This window comes from Danio aesculapii, chromosome 13 (genome assembly GCF_903798145.1).
Source record: "Danio aesculapii chromosome 13, fDanAes4.1, whole genome shotgun sequence".
Taxonomy (NCBI): Eukaryota; Metazoa; Chordata; class Actinopteri; order Cypriniformes; family Danionidae; genus Danio; species Danio aesculapii.
The window spans coordinates 14,500,446-14,522,786 of record NC_079447.1 but is presented as its reverse complement, the minus strand read 5'-3'; the positions used below and the strand labels follow the sequence as shown (position 1 = coordinate 14,522,786).

At 34.9% G+C, this 22,341-nt stretch overlaps 1 protein-coding gene across 1 annotated transcript in view; it reads right to left on the bottom strand.

The window, feature by feature from the left end:
* The window catches only part of lmbrd1 (LMBR1 domain containing 1), a 221,227-nt gene that overhangs the window by 195,815 nt on the left and 3,071 nt on the right, over positions 1–22,341 (bottom strand). The window contains exons 2-3 of the mRNA XM_056471443.1: positions 20,789–20,965; positions 7,744–7,807 (exon numbers count right to left, since the gene is read on the bottom strand). Of these exons, the coding sequence (XP_056327418.1) occupies positions 7,744–7,807; positions 20,789–20,965 (241 nt within the window). The remainder of the gene's footprint in view (positions 1–7,743; positions 7,808–20,788; positions 20,966–22,341) is intronic.

Sequence of the window (22,341 nt, the reverse complement as noted above, 5' to 3'; positions counted from 1 at the left end):
TGAACGGTAGTTCTGTGAAATTTGTCTTAATAAAACAGTTTATATACTTTCATTTAGAAATTCATCTATTGTCTACTGGTAAAGTTAAAGCTATCTGCTTAAACAGCTTTGCTATAGACCAATTACCATGTTTGTAAACATTCTGGATGTGCGACTACTTCCAGGGAAGCTGCAGAAAAAAAACGGGAGCGCTAGCATTTACAGCGAGGGAATGATATCCGATGCGGTACAGAGTTTGTTGTTGTCTTATATATAATATGTAATCAATATATCTTATTTCTATTACTTACATAATGCTTTCACCGTATGTGAAAATGATTCAGTAAAATTAACGTTAAAGTGAGCGGCGTTCATCTGACAGGTCCATTTGCGATAGCACCCTCCCAATGGATAGTGGATAGGACGAAATGGCCAAGCATCCAGCCCCAAATATACAATCTCATTGAAATCTTTGAATGCCAACAATGTTGTTCTGTGTGGTCATTTGCAGCTGCTAGAGTGCTGTCTAGAAAAAAGAAATATGATCATACTACTCCAGTTCTTTTATCATTGCACTGACTCCGAATTTAACATTGTATAAATAAAAAAATTATATTCATTACCTACAAAGCCCTGAATGGCTCAGCTCCCCAGTATTTGAGGGAGCTGCTGGTACTAAACTGAACTTGGACTGGACTGGACTGACACAGTTTCAATTTACTAGAACTTCTATGTTAAGCTGCTTTTTGACACAATCTACATTGTAAAAGCGCTATAGAAATAAACATGAATTGAACTGAATAATTGCACAAGAAATATCATCCAAGAAATATCATGCACAAGAAATATAATCCATAGTCTCTGTTTAAGATTAGATTATTTGAAAGGTTCAAGGCACCCTTGAGTATTTTTTTAAAAATGTTAACAGATTTGTGTGTGTTGAGCATCAGTTAAGACAATGTTAGCACCTGCCAGCTTTAATTGTGAGGAAAACAGGACAATTTTGAGCTTTTATGAGGTAATTTCATCTTCCTGGTTTAAAATAATTTTTGGGTGGGATCAAAACCGGTGACGTAGTGCAAAACTGCATGTGGTGTGATGACACATCAGTTACTCATTATTATTCATAGCATTCATTATTCATTTCTCATCCTATGAGAAGACCCTGCTTCCTAATTATTCATGAGAACACGGGCTTTCTGAAGGCAAGGCAGATCTGCCAAGCAGTGAGACCCAATGACTGGGTGAGATGGCGTCTGCGCACAATATATTTTTTTCCATGATTCACGAGGTTTCCCCGCGATGATGTCTGGGGACATTGGTTTGCAGCAGGCATTTTTGTCGGTAGAGCTGTACGAGAATTGCTGAATGGCGGACTTTGTCTTTCATCAGTTGAGTTCGTTACCATTCAGACACATCGCCTACAGGTGTATCCGTGCTGGCGTGTTCACTTATTTTTTAAATTCTCAGAATTACCGGCAATTAATTAATTAATTCGGTTGAAACAGACAAGGCAAGACACTGCTATTTACTGTGTCTGCATTCAGATCCGGGGATTGAGGAGGAGAGAAGTCCTCCTCATTTATAGTTTTCATATAAACACATTTATCTTTATGATGATATAATAAATTATGGTTATGTGTAAATAAAATTATGAATAACATATGTAACGAATGTAAATTACTGTTCATTTCTTTGCATTTTAACTTTGTAAACTATAAAATCATGGGTCTCCTCACGGTTTGTGTCTCATTTTGGAAACCAACTGACAACAGTTGTTTCCTCCCCTCTTTTTCCCTTGCTCTGTCAGCCACACCCACTCCTACCTCTCCCCACAGCGCTCCACACCCATCATGTAGCATTTTTTTTTAATTCTGAGGTAGACTTGAACCGAAAGAGGGGGGTTTCATGGCACTTAAAGCTGCTAAACTAAAAAGCTGTTAGTCTCAGGATACAGTTTTATTAATAAATGTTCTTATTCTACAGTATAGTACATTGTTCTGAAAGCAACAAAAATAGCTGTTTTTATGAACTTAATGACCTAAAGTTTCTCTGGGTCTGGGAAAAAAAAAACTTTTCAGTTCTGCTGACATAACTAAGGCTATGTGGATAAAGTAAAACTGTATTAAAGATGTAGTGACTTTCTTTCTTCTCTGCAAAATGAAGGAATATTTTGAAGAGTTTTTTCTTACTGTTTTTGTGCATTGAAAGTCAGGGGGATTAAAAACAAGTTTACTGACTTTCATTTTTCATAACATCATCTTGTGTGTTCTGCACAAGAAAGAAAGATTTGGAACAGCATGAGGGTGATTTAAAGAGCCCATATTATGGGTTTTTGAAAATGCCCTTCCATGTAGTGTGTAACACAGCTCTAAGTGAAGTGAAATATCCAGCTAAGGCTTAAATCTGTAAGTGTACAGTGTTTAAAACTATTGATTCATCTATAAAAGAGTCGACTCATAGTGCTTCAAACGAGTCGCCTTGATAACGAGTCATCAGGTGTTTCGCGATGACGGAGCCACGAAACACAAGCCTCGCCAGTAGTTACGCGCGCAAACCAGGGAGATTTGAAACCTGCGGCCCCGCCCACTAACACAGAAAAAACACTAGACACACACACACAGACGCCGCCGGTCCAATGAAGTCACGCTGTGCTCAGATGGATAATGTTGACAGTCTCTACCCAAAGATGAGTTGTTAACCTGGTACAGTACACGCGGTTACTCTTTATATTCTCTTATCACATGTAAGCCACGTTAAAAACGCGACGCGTGCCGCTTTGTTTACGGATTTAACGTTAAAGGCTTTTGTGAGCTCGCGTTCCACTGCCGTTTGTCGTTGCTATGGCGATCGATCGTAAGCTAGGAGACAGCAGACTCGTGTCACTTTCCCTAGTTCTTCTGAGGAGCGTTGTGTGTGTGTGTGTGTGTGAGAGAGAGAGAGAGAGAGAGAGAGAGAGAGACTCGCGTCGCTTTCCCTAGTTCTTCTGAGGAGCATTGTGTGTGTGTGTGAGAGAGAGAGAGAGAGAGAGACTCGCGTCGCTTTCCCTAGTTTTTCTGAGGAGCGTTTTGTGTGTGTGTGTGTGTGTGTGAGAGAGGGAGAGGGAGAGAGAGAGAGAGACTCGCGTCGCTTTTCCTAGTTCTTCTGAGGAGCGTTGTGTGTGTGTGTGTGTGTGTGAGAGAGAGAGAGAGAGAGAGAGAGACTCGCGTCGCTTTTCCTAGTTCTTCTGAGGAGGGTTGTGTGTGTGTGTGAAAAAAGCCTTACACTATGAAGCGCGTGTGCACTGTGACTACTTTTATACAGTTGATTACCAGCTGGGTCTACCACTCTGTCTCGTGCTGAAGCCTGTCACTGTCGACCAATCGCAGCAGGCTGTCATCGGTCCAATCAGCGCAGATTAGCTTCGCGCTGAGGAGGGGGTTGGGAACAAATGAATCGCTGAACGATTCATATGGGAGTCGTTGGGATAATTAGGTAAAAATAAATGCAGGTTATAAGACCATCAAAGTGTTTTATGACCTTGCATGCATATTAGACTGTTGTTGGAGACCCTTACAACCTAAATATGACCCTATTTCATCTATAATATGGGCTCTTTAATAAAAAAATGCCATATTTCCAAATGCTTCAAACATTTTTGTGTGCATGAAAAGAAAGTGTGATCAAAAACATCTTTACTCTTTTTGATTATATGGACTAAAGAAAAAAATCCTGCACAAGAAAGTAAGTCATACCAGTTTGGAAAAGCATGAGGGCAAGTAATCACTTTAAACAATTAGATTAGATTTTTTTTTTCTATAAAATATGCAAGAAGACCATGCCAAGAAATAGCTTTTTGCTAACATGTTTGCTAATAAGTGGTTGTTCTGTGGATGCTTACTGGTCTAAGTCAAAATCATAAAACCTTCAATTTAACATATTCTGGCACCTCAGGTTCCTCTTTCAGTGCAAGTCTAAAAGATTTTATCATCTGCCAAGCAAAAAAACTGCTAGCAAAGTAAAATCGCACTTCTCTCTGCAAAAAGCCAACTGATTTGAGATGTCAGTAGCACTTTATTTATTTTCCAGTATGTGTACCTAAAGTTTGTTTACAGTGTGCTTGCATAAGAAAATACTGGGTTACATAAGGTAAGGTTAACATAGGGTAATGTCAGGGTCAGGGACAGCACATACTTGTTACCCAGTTTATGAAATGTAATAGTATGTAATAGTATGTGCATGCTACAGTCAGGGGTGCTGCTAGCAATTGTAGGCCCTATGAAAAATATTTGAAGTTTCTAATACACTGTAGAAACTCTGGGTTCCACACAATTGATTTGTGTTGGGACAACATGAAGGAATTAAGAAACATTAGTTTTGACAAATTTAAGTGTCATGAACGTAAAACAATAAAGTTTCCCCGCAAACAAAACTCAAGAATTGTGTTGTTTAAGAGTAGTTTGAACAAACAGCAAACATATTTTTGAGTGTACTGTTATTACTGTTATTTTTAAAGCTTTAGTTGGTAAATTGCCACACTATATATCTAGTTTGTTGGTCATACAGAGTTAGGTCGATCTGCATTCTCCAAGTATGCTCCATATGCATGGAATGAGCTTCAAGATATACTACATATGAAATCTGAAATCATCTATCACTATATTTAAAAATATTGTAAAGTCTGCCAATTTGAAACAATGCACGTTTTATAATTGATTATGGTTTATATTATTTTTGTGCGTCTATGTGTTGTGATATATATTTTTATGTAACTCTGTCCTATGCTGTCTGTCTTGACCAGGACTCCCTGGTAGAAGAGATATTATCTCAATGGGACTTTCCTGGTTAAATAAAAAAAGAAATAATTAAATTACTAATAAAGAAGATCCCCAAAGTTCGCAGGCCCTTAAAATCATCCTCACTTAGCTCGCTTCCCAGCACCCCTGGTGAAAGTAAAATAGAAATGCAACCAAAATCACTTCAAATTCAAAAGCAGAACTTTGAATCAACTAGTGAGGACAGTCTTGTATCAAAGATTGCAAAACTACGTCAAAAAAATCCTCTTTGACCGGTTTATTGCCCTTTACTTAAAGTATGCTATTCATGTACTATCTTCTCAAAAAAAAAGTGTTAATGTTCTGTAGCCCACTTAAATCTATCTATCACTTTCCAGTTTGACCAATTGCAAGCATGTGGGCCACAGCTGATGCACTTGGTAACACTAGGAGCACAGAAACAACATGCTTTAACTTTAACAACTACCATCAAATCTAATCAGCCAATCACATGGCAGCATTCAATGCATATAGACAAGCAGGCGTGGTCAAGAAGATGCTGAAGCATGAGAACGGCGAAGAAAGGAGATTTAAGTGACTTTGAATGTGCCATGGTTGCTGGTGCCAACCGATCTGATAAATCAGAAACTGCTGATCTACTGGGTTTTTCATGCACAACCATCTCTAGGGCTTATACAGGGAATGGTCTGAAAAAGAGAAAATATCCATTGAGAGGCAGTTTTGTAAGTAAAAAACCCTTGTTGATGCTTAAGGTCAGAGGAGAGTGACTGGACTGGTTTGAGCTAATAGAAAGACAACAGTAACTCAAATAACCACACATCGCATCTGAGGTATGGAGAAAACAATCTCTGACCACAAAACACCTTGAACCTACTGCAGCAGCTAAGAAAAGATAAATTACTAGACAATTCACGCAGGCTCACTACCACTAGACAACAGAAGTTTGATAAAAGCTTTCCAGGTCTGGTAAGTCGCAATTTCTGCTATGACATTCTGATAGTAGGGTCAAAATACTGTGTAAACAACACAAAAATGGATCCATCTTGCCTTGTATTAATGTTACAGGATGGTGATTTTTTTATGGCACTCTTTGAGTCCTTTAATACCTATTTAGTATCTTTGAAATTCAAAAGCCTACCTATGTATTGTTGCTGACCATGTCCACGATTTATGAACAAAGAATACACAAACATCGAAGAAGACACATATGATCTGTGGCAAGAAAATAAATAAATATTCTGCCTTGAATCATTTCTGAGCTTAGTTTTTGACTGCTGATGACACGGCTTTGGCTTTGGTCTTGACTAAGTTTGGTTGAATGACTTTTGTCCTGGGAGCACAGTACCAATATGGCGGCAGTATTGATGCATGCTCAGGGCCCGTATGTGATATCTAGTGTACTTATCTATGGTAGACAATCATAAAACAAAATAGGTTGGATTCTGTGGATGTGTCTCAAATCACACACTTCTATTCTATATAGCATGCTAAAACCAGTATGTAAGCTGAGTAGTATGTCCCAATACATGGTATTCGAAAAACAGTATGTGAGAAGTACCAGGTAGGCCTACTACTTCTGGTGAGATTCTGAAGTGTGTATCCGATGCAAACAATGCTACCACATGTTGCGCCACGAGAGAATTTATAAATGGGAGTGAAGTGACGCAACTGAGGTCACGTGATCATGACAAAATGAATGGAGTTCCATTCATACTACTCACATTCATATTGTATTGAACATACTTTTCTAGCGGTCGAGTAGTAAATTCAAATTCAAATGCAGCACCTACTGAGTAGTAGGTGATTTCGGACGCAGCCTGTGTCATCTACAAGACATTAAATAAATGAAAACTCCAGGAGGTTTGCACAGCCCACTTGGAGCTCAAGTCCCACCTAGTTGGAGCTGACAGAACATTTGGAGCTTGCTCCGACCTTTGTTTAAACCCCTCTCAATGTTTCCATGACCTCATTTTACAGGTTTGTTTACCTGTAAATGCACCGTGAATGCTTCATATTATCTACGAAAACAACATTTAGCTAATCTCCCTGCTTACAATCTTGCACAAATCACTCCACGGTTCTCCTCCAAAGAGAAGTTTCCTTTTCAAACTCTATCTTAGTGACTCATTGAATCAATTCTGAGCCCAGAATCGTATTTTGTTTTGTTCTTGGAGAACAGAGGCCGACAGCTGGACAGAGGAATTGCGGCACATCTACCTGCACTGTCATCGTTAATCTTCGGATGCTTTTCTGACAATGCAAGTGAGGGTTTTTGATTGGCTGGTTTGTATTGGCTGACAGCTTGTCTCTAGCGCACTTGGCACCACTCAACAGACGTCGTGCCGCTCTACTACTGACGGCCTGTTCCGCGCAGCATCTGTTCGCAAACTCTAATGATAATCAAGCAACTGTGCCATAACTCAATTTTATGTTACCTTGTCCCCGCTTCCAGCATTCCTAAAAGATATTATTTAAAGTGGAAGCAACGGAGGACTCAATTAAAGTCTGTATGCGTGTCACCGAGATATATTTAACACTATGAAGTCATAAAATGAGGATGCAGTTCCAAAAAAAAAAGAAAAAAAAGATGTGTTCAACCGCACTCATGAGTCCTTCCGACCTTGTTCACGGAAAAGGTCACTGACTAATGCATTTTTTTACCCTCGCAGACAAGAGATTTATTCAGCTGAAAACTGCACTCACTTTAGCTTAATTTGACCAAGACTGTTCCACACAAATAAAACCATCCAGCGACTTAACTGCCAGCTTTTGTAGGCCGATGTCAGATCATGTGTGTGCCGTAATTTATAACTCAAGTCAATGGACATTAACAGCGCGCTGAGGAATGAACTGTGCCCGGCTCCCACAATGAAACGCAAACAATAAGGGCAGCAGATGATGAAGGAATATGAACAGCGCTTTTTTTCTAAAAATGCAAGGTAAGGAAATTGAATTTACTACCCTAAGATAAGTGCAACTTTGTACTTACTGTAGTAGCCATACAAAACTGTGTCTTCGATCTGCACCCTGGTTTCATTATTTGCTGCCCATTCCTAGAATAAAAAAAAACAATCACAATAATGTCAGAGAAAAAAATATTAAATTCAGTGGCATACATTAAACAACATTAAGACATCAGAGAGTATTGTGTGATTGAGAATATAGAGCTTTAGGTTTTGGAAAAGAGCATTATAAATACAATGTATTATTATTATTATTATTATTATTATTATTATTATTATTAGGCTGTCAACTGACTCAAATTTGTTTTTCTAGATTTAAATTACTTGCATTTTTTAGTAATGTTATGAGTTTTGTGTGCTTAATTTTTTTTTTTAAAACAATAATGCCAAAAATTAGCATAAAACAACAAATATATAAGTATATCAATTCAGATATTTCGTATAATTACTACATTTTCTAGTAAAGAAGGTTTTATTTGTCCAAAAATTGAACATGCTCAAGAAGCAATTAATTATTACATACATATATATTTTTGAGAAATGTATATGTTATGTATGAAATATGATTTCACTAATTTGGTATGTTTTTGTGTTTTGATACATTCATTCATTTTTCTTTGGCTTAGTCTCTTTATTCATCAGGGTTCCTCACAGCGGAATGAACCACCAATTTATCCAGCATATGTTTTACACAGCGGAAACCATTCCAGCTGCAACCCAGTACCCAGTGACCTTCTTGCTGTGAGGCAACCACTGAGCCTTTTTTGATACATATTTAGTTCAAAATTGAAGTGTTTTTTAAACAAAAATAAAAAAAAATTGTTTTTTTTCTTTTATGTAAAAAATTAAGAGTTTTGTTTCTATTGTCTATGTATTAAGATTTATGTGGATGCTTAGTATTGAGTCAAGCAGGGCTTAATTTGTAATTTGTGGAAGAACAAGTCGGATCCGGCACCACCTAAAAATGTACTGATCCCCCTCCTCGCACGCTCTCTATGTTCTTCCGCCAACTTATCCAGCATTTGTTTTACGCAGCGGATGCCCTTCCAGCTGCAGCCCATCAAGGGGAAATATCCATACACACTCATTCACACTCTACACCATGGATAATTTAGTCTACCCAATTCACCTATACCACGTCCTTAGACTTGTGAGTGAAACCGGAGCACCCAGAGAAAACCCACTCGAATACGGGGAGAACATGCAAACTGCACACAGAAAAACCAACTGACCCAGCCGAGGCTCGAACCAGCAACTTTCTTGCTGTAAGGTGAACGGGCTACTGCGCCACCGTACAGACCCGACAAAGCAATTAGAAAAGTCATTAAATACAATTTTAATTATGAGATTAGTAATTAATTACATTTTAAAACACAACACTAATCACAACAAATAAAAATATTTATCATTCTGACCAAAAATTCTCTAAATGAAAACAGTTTTGTTGTAGAAATGTTTATTAATGGAAGAATAACATTTATCAATAAAACAAATATGAATTTATTGATAAAACATTTTTTACTACTTAAACAAATACCTAACAGACATTATAACATTCAGTAAATCCAGAAAAACTGAAAAATAGTGATCACTTATTTTTTCCCATAGCTGTATTTTTGTTTCATTTTCAATAGCTGTATTTTTTCTGTATATTTTCCATAGCTGTATATATGACAACACTACAAGGCACACAAACAGCACAATATGTGAATCTAGATATATGACATCAGACATGAATCTCAAAGGATAAAAACATGACCAACAAATATATTGTTATACACCACGAGGTAAGGCTCGATTTTTATGACAGGACATCAAATGGTGCCATGGGACAGTGGTGATACAAAAGAAGTGGCTCTCCGAGTGCAGAGTGTTTTTTTATTCCCAATGTGTCAGAGATTCCATCAAAAACGTGACCTGACACTTTGATGACTCACAGGTTTTCCGAGTAGATCCAAACGCCAGAGAGAATTGCTGTCTGCCTTTGCCGCAGTAATTCACTCTCTCTCTTTCTGACTCCTCGTTTTCTATGAACTCCATCCTGCATTCATAACTCAACATTCCATCAAGCCAAAAGAGCAAATCTATAATCGCTACAAGAGCACTAAAAAACATAATTCTGCTGTTGGATCAAAATGATATGTCATACTTGGAGTCGGCTGTTATGTATCAAGACAGGTCAAGAAATTATGAGAGATTTCATAAATATATGTTGACCTATGAATTTCAATGATGTTTCAAATTACTTGTCATCATTGGACAAGCACTTTAGAAAAATAACCCTTACAGAGAGAAATGTATACAGCTGACAGTAATAAGAACATTTTTTGGGACAATTTCAGTGTAGTGAGTGAGGCTAGGCCAAGAACTGTGAGAGTGGAACGAGGCCGGTGGCACGAGTGTTAATGATGGTCTCCTGTGCACACAACGATCTCAACTCTCACAGAGGAGCTCTGGAAAGGAGGAGAGATGACCAGACCTGGACATTTTATGTTTTTGTCACCTGAATTGTATATCTACGCCCACTAACATGTAGTTCAGGACATCCCCATCACCACACCCGAACCATGCAGCTCTTATCCAATTTCCTGTTTTGAATCAGGAATGCACCAAGGTTTAAAACTCACTGTTCAAGAGAAGCAAAAGAGAAACTGGCGAACGTTTAAAACACTTTGATAAATAGAATAAAATAAAATAAACAACGGACACAGACAAAATAAACACAAACAACTACTGCCAAAACTGAAAGCAAAACCAAACATAAAAACAAAACACAAAAGACTCAAGGCCTGGTCATCTCGTATTCCACTGTTGTCTCTTCTCTTTTTATGTTTGGCACCAACAGCCTTGTTTCACTCTCGGCCCCGCCCCACTCGCTACATACCCCCTCACACCTCACAGGCCTGGACACTTTATGTTTGGTTTTGCTTTCGGTTTTAGTGGTAGTTATTCTTGAGGGGCTGCTGCCACTTGTTTAGTTTATTTTATTTTATTAAAGTGTATTGAACGTTTGTCGGTTTCCCGCCTCCTCCTTCCTTTGAACAGAAAGTTTTGAACCTTGTTACATTGGTGCCAAAACACAGGAGGAAGGAGGAACACGCTGGCAGAAACAGTGTGTGTGTGTATGTATATACAGTCAAGGCCAAAATTATTCACACCCCTGGGGTATATTTATAGTGCTCAGCATATATAAGCATATATAATATTTTCTATAGGATGCTTTACAATATTATATTTGTGCATATACATTAATTTACACCCCTGGTGTATATTTATAGTGCTCAGCATATACGAGCATATATAATATTTTCTATAGGATGCGTTACAATATTATATTTGTGCATAAACATTAATTTACACCCCTGGGGTATATTTATAGTGCTCAGTATATATGAGCATATGTAATATTTTCTATAGGATGCTTTACAATATTATATTTGTGCATATACATTAGATTAGTCAGCACAAACTGCTATATTTTTTATGTTTCTCTCAATTTTTGCCGGTTATTAAAATTTTATTTTATATTTTACCCCAACATATTAATTTGTGTGTATTAATTTTTGGTAAGTGATCTTAGGTTTTTTGTTAAATTCTGTTAGATGAGATTAGTATATACAGTACAGTGCTCAGCATAAGTGAGTACACTCCTTTTGAAAATGAATATTTTTAACCATTTCTCAGTGAATATAGGATATATATTTTAGTACATTTGAATAAAACATATTTATTAAACAGATATATTTATTCAAATAATATTTTAGCCACCAAACATCTTTAGAAATAGGAAGCTAATACATTTCAATTCATGAGAGATATTGCAAAAAAAAAAAAAAAATTGTATAGATATTTTGTTTCTCTTGATTTTTGCTTTTCAAAAAATGTTATTTAAAATTTTACAGATAAATTTAAACTACTAATTTTTGGACTGTTATCGCAAGTTATTTTGTTAAATTAGCTTCAGATTTTACTAATGCACAAATGCAATGCACACATATAATATTGTAAAACATCCTACAGAAAATATTAATTAAAATGAGAGTATGGTATAGTATAGTATAGTATAGTATAGTATAGTATAGTATAGTATAGTATAGTATAGTATATACAGTTTGTAGCTTGATTACATGAATTTAACAAAAACCCTTTATAAATTACATGAATGTATAAAAAAAAAGATTGAAAAGTGGGTGTTTTTCTTATAAATAAATGCCACTGTTTTAAATGCAGTCATGGCTTTGACTATGTAAAAAAAACCACACTGCCTATTTAAAAACTGCCTTTCACTTGAAAATAAGACTACACAGTAAACAAAACAGAGATCTTTTAAATGTCCAAATGCTTCCTGAGGCCTCAGTAGGTGTCACAAATCTGCCTCCTGGTTTAAGCAGATCAGCTTTGTGGGTTTCTAAAAAAACACCCACAGAATACCAAAGATCTGCAGAATAAAACAAGTCTGATTTAACATCAATTTATCTAGCAAACTCTAGCAAGCCCTACAAGTTCAGCGTTGGAGAGTGCATCCTCATTAGCCAAACCCAGGCCTGTCAATCACCGCTGTAATCTCTTTAGCGGAGAGAAACAGAAATAAACCTACAGAGTCCTACGTGCACAGGCTGCATTAAGAAGATGTTTAGTCAGGAAGGTTCTTCTGCCCATTAAGCCAGCTTACTCGACTGGAGGAAGAGATACATTTGATCGTCACATCAGAAAAACGGATTACCGGAAGGCCGGAGCCAAGGAGATCGCTGCCATAATCTTGCGTGTTTATCCAAGACTTGATGGCTCCTTCCATCTCAACCTCCTACAACAAAAAGCACCTGTCTGCCTGATTTATTATGCAACGGGAATCACAGCACACTTCAGGACGATTATCAAACGACATTTTCCCACCCATTTGGATGAGCGTATTTCATCACAATCTGTCGTAATCTCACTAGAACAGTTGGAATACATATTATTCTGTGCTCTGTAACAACGGCAAATGTGATTTTCACAACTTGACATGCACTGCTGGGAATCACTGTTATCCCAGAATGAACTAATGTGGACAGGCTAAAACGAAGTTTGTTTCAACTTTTTGAGGGGGATGCTAAAGTTTTCCAATGGAAACTTTTTGGAAAAGTTTGCTCCAGCTGGTAAAGACCTACAATTTACACATGGATAGATATACTGTGTATACATGTGTTTGTTTCGAGTTTGCTTTGGCATTTCCAGAAAAGTTTGAATTCGAGTTTTAATTTTCATTAGACCTGTAATGCTCTCCAGAATCTGACAGATTGATTAGCTGTAGGCTATAAAACAGTCATCTGAAATGTTGTCATATAGTTTTATGCCTGGATTTCATAAATATCCTTGCATTTACTAACACAGACTATATTTGAAGTATTTGGGAGTTTTTTTGCGTTTTCCTCCTGTAGAAAAACATCATAAGAACAATGCTTAGCTTCGTTAGCGCTCTTCAGAAACCTATGGGTGACATCACGGATACTACATCCATATCTTTTACAGGCTATGGTTTCAAAAAATGTTTACGTTATTGCGGTAATCATGCAACACTGTAACAAAATGCGGGGTTGCACACAATCTCTTAATCTTGTCTCAATGTAAATTGATTAAGTTAACTTAATAGTTTTTGAATTTTTAGGTTGATTGAACATAAAAAAATCAAGTTGTCCCTAAAGTTGTCCTGTTTTAGGACTTCTGATACAGATGCATATGGGAGACATGAATAGGAATAACAAACGGCAATAAAGGGTCAAACAATTAGCTCTAAAAACAAGATTGTTTATGACTGTACATAATAATATAAGTTTGCAACATCAACCCGCGTAACAATTAGTTTTTTTTACAGCATAAAATTAAGTCTTGAGCCAATAAGGCTCCAATAGCTACATCTGCTCCTACCTGAAAGAACAAAGTCAATACGACGTTTAACTTAATATTTTAGTCGACTAGTAGAATGACTAGAAAAGTTGATTTGATGCACAAAAATATGTAAGATATCAAGTGTTTTTTTTACAGTGTACAGCGCTGGTCTATTTGCTATATTACAATGCAATATGGATCAAGGTCATCTCTGAATTTGGAAGAATCTATGAGTTTTCAAGAAAGTGTGTTACAGAAAGATCAGGGATTTAATTAACCCAATAAAGTGGTTGAGAATCTCTTTAGGTTAACCTCCTCCGCCTTGACAGATGATCTCAGATATGATCAAGCAAGTCTGTCTACTTGAGAGCACTTGAAACCCCTCAACTTCCAATTAACGAAATGAAACCAGTAATGAATCTTGTCTAATTCCGATAAAGTCATATCTGGTCTTGACCTCTACAAGCCCTTTTTTAACAATCCTAGGGCTGATCATTATCTCAAATGAAAACCGGGTCAGCCCAGTCTGTACATCTCAATTAAATCTGGACAACACTCATTCAAGTAGCATTTTTACACACATGTGGGGTGACAATACTGTTCACGTTTAATATGGGATATTTCTGACGTATTTACTTTTACATCAACCATTTAGAGGGACAATCAGCTCACTGTTGACAGACAAAATATGTTTTACTATTAAACAATGGAAACAGAATTAAGCTCCACTCAAATCAACTGTCCCTGGGTGTCTACAGAGTTTAACAAGTTCAATGTTAGACTTTAATATCTTTTTATACCAACTTGTATGAAATCTAATACCACCAAACCTGCAATAAAAAACAGCAATTTTACATATAAAATACATGCTTACTCTTTTATCCAATTATAAAACACCTACAGAGTAGCAATATATAGATGCCATGATACATCCAAGTTAGTTTAGCAGTTTTTTTTATTATTTGTAATTATACATTTTTTAATTATATATATATTTATTTTTTTTACATCAGGGCTCAACGCTGTTCAGTCAGGCCAGTAGTCAAATATTTTTACTTGTCCTACCAATTTTTTTTTTTCTATCAAAAAATGTTTGCTAAAAATAAAAAAATGTTACTAAATATTTAGTAAAAATATATATATAATTAAATATATTATTATGTATTTATTTTTTATTGTAATCAGGATAGTTTTTTATGTCAGGCATGGTATATTTTGCACATATTTTAATTTCTACCTCACAAATCGACTAGCAGCTGGCACTCGTGCTCTATTAGTGAGGTTTTTGAACATAGAAATTCCATTATATTCAAAACCATCATGTTTTCGTCACTCTGGTGTGAGCTAAGTGAAATGTTCTTTGATCTGTAAATAATAAATGTTCAATGAATAGTTGAAACTTTTTTGCACGGGACTAAAGTATTTAAAGTATATATTTAAATATTTAATTTACAAAGCCTCAAATGGTTCCAAACCTTTATAAGATTCATTGTTCTGTGGAGCGCAAAAGAAGTTATTTTGAAGTATGTTAGAAACCTGTAACCATTGACTTCAGTAGTAGGAAAAAGCAAACACTATGGAACTCAATGGTTACAGGTTTCCAACATTGTGTTCAAAAATCAAAGAAGCTTGTTACAAGTGAAGGGAGATGACAAAATTTGCAGTTTTCTCTCTCAATTTTCAGACTCTTAGACCTATCAAATCTGTATTCAATGATTTTTAAGGGCCTTTATAAAGACAACTTTATTGAAAGAGCCCCTATTATGGGTTTTTGAAAATGACTTTCCATGCAGTGTGTAACACAGCTCTAAGTGAAAAATATCCAGCTAAGGCTTAAATCTGAAATTGCGCCATGTTTAAAACTATTGATTCATCTATAAAAGAGTCGACTCAGAGTGGTTTAAATGAATCGTCAGGGTAACGAATCTTTAGCCGTGTCTGCGTGACATTGATACGGAACTGAAGTCCCGCCCATTTGTTGTGCGCGCAGACCCGGGAAAATTAAAACCCCCGGGCCCGCCCACAAACACTGTAGAAAGAAAAAGACAAACACTGTAGCAGATCCCGGTTGAATCATGAATCAAGTTTTCTTTATAAAGGGCCTTAAAAATCATTGAATACAGATTTGATATGTCTAAGAGTCTGAAAATTGAGAGAGAAAGAGAGAGAGAGAGAGAGAGAGAGAGAGAGAGAGAGAGAGAGAGAGAGAGAGAGAACTGAAAATTCTGTCATCTCCCTTCACTTGAAGTGTGAGGAAAAGTTTGTGTTATTTTCCCTACCCAAAGATGAGGCTGTGAAGAGTCAGTGGTTGAAGTTTATTTTTGCAAAAATACCTCAGCATTATGGCCCCAGCCTTATGCTGTGTTCCTGTCATTTATCTGATGGTGGTTTCAGCAATCTACATGCTTTACAATGGGGGATTCGTCGGCCATTTGGTAAAGGAAGGATCAGAAAAGACTACTGATGTATGGGACTTTGTCAGAGCTTGACAGAAACTTTACTAGTACACTGTTAATGGATCGGTTTCTTCCTCCATTTCACAAGTATAAGTTAGTGTGATTAAAATGCTTGCAAAATGTGTATTTAATTGTGTTTTGATACTTGTAACTGCTCCATGCAGCTTGTAGTGTATCTGGTTAACTCTTTATTTTCTCAAATCGCATGTAAAGCCACGTTGAAAACGCGATGCGTGCCGCTTTCTTTACAGATTTAAACGTGTTTGTAACCTCACGATCCTTCGCCATTTGTCGTTGTTATGGCCACTGTCAGCTACTCTTACACATGTGCGGTGGTAGAGTTTCAAAATAGTTCAGCTTTTGCCACTGTGTGGATTAATACTGAATGTGTATCGTGGTTAAGAAAGAGCAATATGCTGGTGTTAAACTGCATTGATTTAATGCACTCCTGCATTGGGCTCACACATGCACTTTGCACTCTAACTACTTCAAAATTGTTGATAAGCCTGAGTGGGCATTTCTGACCAATCAGCATCACGCTAAGGAAGGGTTTGGGAACAAATGAATTGCTGAACGAGTCACATGGGAGTCACTGGGATAATTAGGTAAAAATAAATGCTGATTAAAAGAAATTTAAAGTGTTTTTTGACCTTCATATCATGATATGGATATCAGCCTGTTTCAGCCAAAAGAAAAGCTACGCAGAGGTGTTTCTCTCGAAAAAAGACATGTATACGAATTGTAAGCTAAGTCTTATGAACCTATAGTGTTTTAAAACAACCAATCAATGCATATTTTCAGCTTGCTACTGTTTCTAATATGTTGCACTTATACAGTTGAAGTCAGAATTATTACCCCCCCTGTTTTTTTCGCCAATTTCTGTTTAACGGAGAGAAGATTTTTTCAACACATTTCTAGGCATAATATTTTTAATAACTCAATTCTAATAACTGATTTATTTTATCTTTATCATGATGACAGTAAACAATATTTGACTAGATATTTTTCAAGACACTTCTATACAGCTTAAAGTGACATTTAAATGCTTAACTAGGTTAATTAGGTTAACTAGGCAGGTTAGGGTAATTAGGCAAGTAACTGTATAATGATGGTTTGTTCTGTAGACTTTCAAAAAAAGCTTAAAGGGGCTAATAGTTTTGACCTTAAAATGGTTCATAAAAAATTGCTTTTATTCTAGCCGAAATAAAACAAATGAGACTTTCTGCAGAAAAAAAATATATAATCAGACATACTATGAAAATTTCCTTGCTCTGTTAAACATAATTTGGGAAATATTTAAAAAAGAAAAAAAAAAATTCATGGGGGGTTAATAATTCTGATTTCAACTGTGTTTATATATATATATATATATATATATATATAGTACATGTAGAAACCCAAAACAGATTTGAGAGCTACAGAAACGTGTACTTTTCTTTAGTGAATAATAGTTTGACTTTTTTCCAGTTGTAATCAAAAGCTGTGGCATGGCTTCAAAAGATTTTCAAAAGTTGTGTGTTTGACTTTTATGGTAGTTTGTTTATTTATTTATTTATTTATTTATTGAATTTTAGAACTTGGCAGGTTTGGGTTATAATATGCTTTCATTGTATGCAAAAGAGGAACTAAGTTTCGCGGAAGTTCTAAGTGAAGCGCTCATTAAAAATCTCATGTCAGAGGAGGTAATTCTATGCTTAATTATTCATTATCCGTGAGGAAGAATGGTGAGACCATGATTTCATTAATTATGCCATTCAGTTGCCATAGAAACTGCTGTCTCGTTAGTCCACTGGATTCTCAGTGTAAAAGAAAGATGTGCTCAATTCAGTCAGTGAAGTCAAACCTGAAGTATTGATCTCTCTGTCTTCTCTTGTATTGCATTTGAATGTATCATGGGATGCTTTAGGAAAGAGTGCAGTAAAAGGCTAAATATATTCTCAAGATGCGAGAGTAAATTAACAGTAAAGATATCTATGCTTGAATGAACAAGAAATGAGAAAATGAAAGAGCCAGCAGGGAGTCAAAATTGGCATGGTTTACTTTCTTAACTCTCAATTTTAATGCAATTAAAAATTTTCACATTCATGCATTTGGACCTCAAGATGTACTAAAAGTCTTTTGTTTTAATATTGTTCAGAAATGGTATTTGGAATGATTGGAATTTAATTAGTTATTAAATTAGTTATTTAAAAGATATATACTTATAAAAGACATTTAGTTATAACAAAAAAACTACATACATTTTATTTGGGAAACAAAGTAATTAAATTAAATTTACTTGAATGGATGTTCACTTTCAAAAAAGATCACTGTTTCATTCCGCAACAGTTTATCAATAGAAATGCATAATTACTAATCATCAAAACTAAGCTCTAGTGTGTGAGAAAGGTTAAAAATATTTTAACAAAAAGTCCAAAATGACAACCTTGGTGAAGTTTTGTTCTCTTTCTAAAAAATATTTTTATATACATTATTAATCTTCAAAATGACTTAATATCTCATGTAAAAAAAATAGCTAATACACGCTTCAAGGTCTTGTATTCATTTTATTTATTCATTTATTGATATATATTTATAAAGTTTCATAGATGAAGATGTATTTATTATTTGTATTATTTTCAGGGTATTTTATTATTATTTTTAAGTATTTATTATGTTATTTTTATTTTTTATTATTAATAGGAATAGTAGAGCAATTCCATGCAAATGTCAACCTTGCCATGAAAATAATAAAGTTACTCACCAAAATAGCGAAACAAGTTTTTGTGTACACTCTCAGAAAAAAAAAGGTACACGGTATAATGTTCCTTAAGGAACAATTTTGTACCTTTGTAAAAGCTGTACCTTATATGGTACAGAAAAAATCTCTTATGTACCTTTTATGGTACAATTGAAATGAAGGTACACAATTGTTCTCATAAAAAAGGTACATAAGTGTTGGACAACTCATTTATTACAATATCTATGAAAATAAATATGACTGGAAAGGCAAAGTGATTTTATAAATAATTTCCATATTAAACATGAATCATCATGAATAAAGCATATGTTTAAAGAAACTCATAAACAATAATTATTAAGTTCTATAACACAAAACAACTGGTAAAACTAAACTTTAGGTATTGTAAACTAAACATTTAAGGCATTTTTAATAAACATTTGGTAAGCATTTTCTGATAAATACATTTTCATTATTGATATTCGCACCTTTTGGCGCTTGCTTTTTTCCACGCACATGAGCTGGCAAAAGTCCTGCATATGCAAAGTGTTCATGCAGACATTTTAGTATTGTAAAGCTTTCAAGCTTTGTGCATATATTGTTACAATACTTTTGCCTGATTCTATTTCTATTTTAAAATTAAGTAAATTAAATGAACTTTTAAGTGATTACCAAGGTTTCGTGTGAAAATTGGAGAAAAAAATGTTTTATGTTGTACGTATTTCTGTAACATTTTTGTAAAAAGTGTTGTGAAATGTTTAGTAAAATAGATCATTTGATTTATGTTAAAGTATTTTTTTATTCTTTATTGTAAATGGAAAAGGTGCATTTACACAAAAAGACACTTTTTTAAAACATTGTTAAAAATGTATTTGATGTTTTATATTTACTGAAAATAAATTGACGCGTTATAGATATAGAGTAGCAAAATGCCTTTAAATAGTTCTTGAAAGGAACACAATTTAGACTGTTAAGGTAAAAAGTGTCTTGTCACTGTGGTGGTACCTTCATAGATCAGATTTGTACCTTTGATGAAGGTACAAAATTGTATCTGCAGGTTTTAAAAACCAATGGTACATTTTGCTTTCCCATGGTACAAATCATGTCCTTAAAGGTACAAACTGCAATGGCACAAATTTGGTTCTTTGTCTTAAGGTACAATTCTGTACCATGAAAATGTGCTGTCCCAGTGACAAGGGTTTGTACCTTCTTTGGTACAACATTTTTTCTGAGAGTGTACACTTGTTTTTTTACAGTACCTTAAAAATACTCTAAATGTCTCTATCAATGTTTTCAAACAATTATATTTGATTTACCAAAGTCACACAAGTGCCATTTTCACATCTGTCATAACCATAAAGAAGAGATGTCACATCCAAAATGAAGCTTTTTCCTCATAAATGCAAAAATGTCAAATAAAATAAAATCAATCATTTTTGAGGCAACTCTTATCCTCTTGATTAGCAGTTTTTACTTTGGGTTTTGCAGTTTAATTAACAGAATTTCCACAAAGTAAGTTGCATACTGTACACTTGCATACCATTTTGGTCATATCCATAATGCATGTTTATTTTCCCCATTTAAAAAAAAAAAAAAATGTTTACAGAATGACATTTTTCTGCTCCCATAACTCTGTGTTTAGTTGTTTTGGAAACTATTAGCAGATGTTTCGATATAAGTTTAGAACACTTTATATTTTAAGTTTTTACTGCAAATGTCACATCCATAACGCTGGAAATTGCTCAGTAATAGTAGTAGTATTCTAGTCTGACCACACTGTGTTGTTTACAACAGGAGAAAAAAAATAAGCCAATTAATAAGCAAAGAAACATTCTATATCCTTATAACATGCACTGAATTAATCATGCACACTATAGGACCCAAGACATTTATAAGGAAAGTATTTTGTATTTAATTTTTGCTTTAAACGATGCAAAACCATTTTACCTGTCACACCTGGAAGAGTTAAAACGCTGAACCAATCACAGATTATGATGGAGCAACCTTTTTTAAAAAGAACATGGTTACCTTGTAAGTGCCATTGGGGTGCTTCATGAAGGACACTAGGAAGATATCCACCGGAAGAAGAGCTGATGTGATGAGTGCAATAGCCAGAGCACATATCGCCGTGATAGTGGAGATAACCTCGCTCTCCTGTCGACTCTGATACTTCCGAATATAAACCCAGCAGAAGGCCAAGATGACCTGAAGATACAAGGAGACAACATGAAGCTTCAATCAAATGTGCGTTTCATTTTATGTTAAATTCAATACTATTAGTCTCATGGCTTCTGGTTAAATTTGCTTAAAGTAGACAATTTATAAATTATGTCTAAAAATTAGAGCTGGGCAAAGATTAATCACATAAATGTTTTTTTCTGATGCAAGATATGTGTATGTTTATGTATGTTTATTAGGTATATATTATACAGTATGTATGTATATTAGGTATATGTAATACAAACAAATACATAAAATCAAAACTATAAAATACTTTTTTTGCTTAGATATTTAAATGTATTTATAATTTGTATTTACATATATTTTATATCTAAATATAATTTTCTCAAATATATGCATGCATGTGTGTATTTATATATATTTAAAAATCTGTATATTTACAAACACACATATATTATGTCCAAACAAACTTTTATTTTGGATGTGATTACTCCCGATTCATTTTTGCCCAGCACTGCTAAAAATATTTTTCATGTCTATGTACAAATATTAAAAATTAAATAAATAAATAAATAAATAAAAGAGTAATTTTAATATTATCATTATATTTAATTTTAATTTAATACTGGAAGATAAAATACCAATAAGTTATATAGAGAGAAACCTTCAATAATATACACAAAAACAATTTAAGTTACATTTCTTTTACATTTATAAACATAATAAATATGGATGTAATTTGTAGGGATACACAATCCGTACGGATCACAACCCACAGTTTGGAACTTATGTGACCCGTTGATTAATAACTTTTTTTTTTTTACTTGTACGTTAATTCAACATTTATAACAATTGCAGAGAGATCGCCTCCTGTGTCATTCAAATCCCGTGTATGAAAGCACTTTGGCTTCCCTGTAAAATATAACGATGATGGAAAAAGTTGTGGTATGGGACCTACCTAAATGCTTTCTTAGGTTCTTAATTAAAGATGTTTTCTGTCACTGTTTGTTTAGCCTGCACTAATGCATTCAGTGTAGAGCTGCACAACTAAACATTAAATGATCATGATCTCAAATTCTCAATTCAATCCCATGCAACGGTGATAAATGATAATGATTTGCATATGTTTATTAATGCTTTAAGCGCTGCATTTAAATCTGCATTTGATCGAGAGAGATTCAGTTTTTACCCTTTTTTTGTTACAAACAATTAAATAACACAGAAGTACTGGGATAACAGTTTATAACACTGATGTTTATGGTAAAGATTAAAATTGCCGTTTACTGGAACTTGACGCTGGTGAATGTTGTAGCAATTACATTGTGTAACCAATGGATGGCGACAAACAACCATCAAAATGATGTCACTGAATAGGTTTTCAAAAATGATACACCTATAAT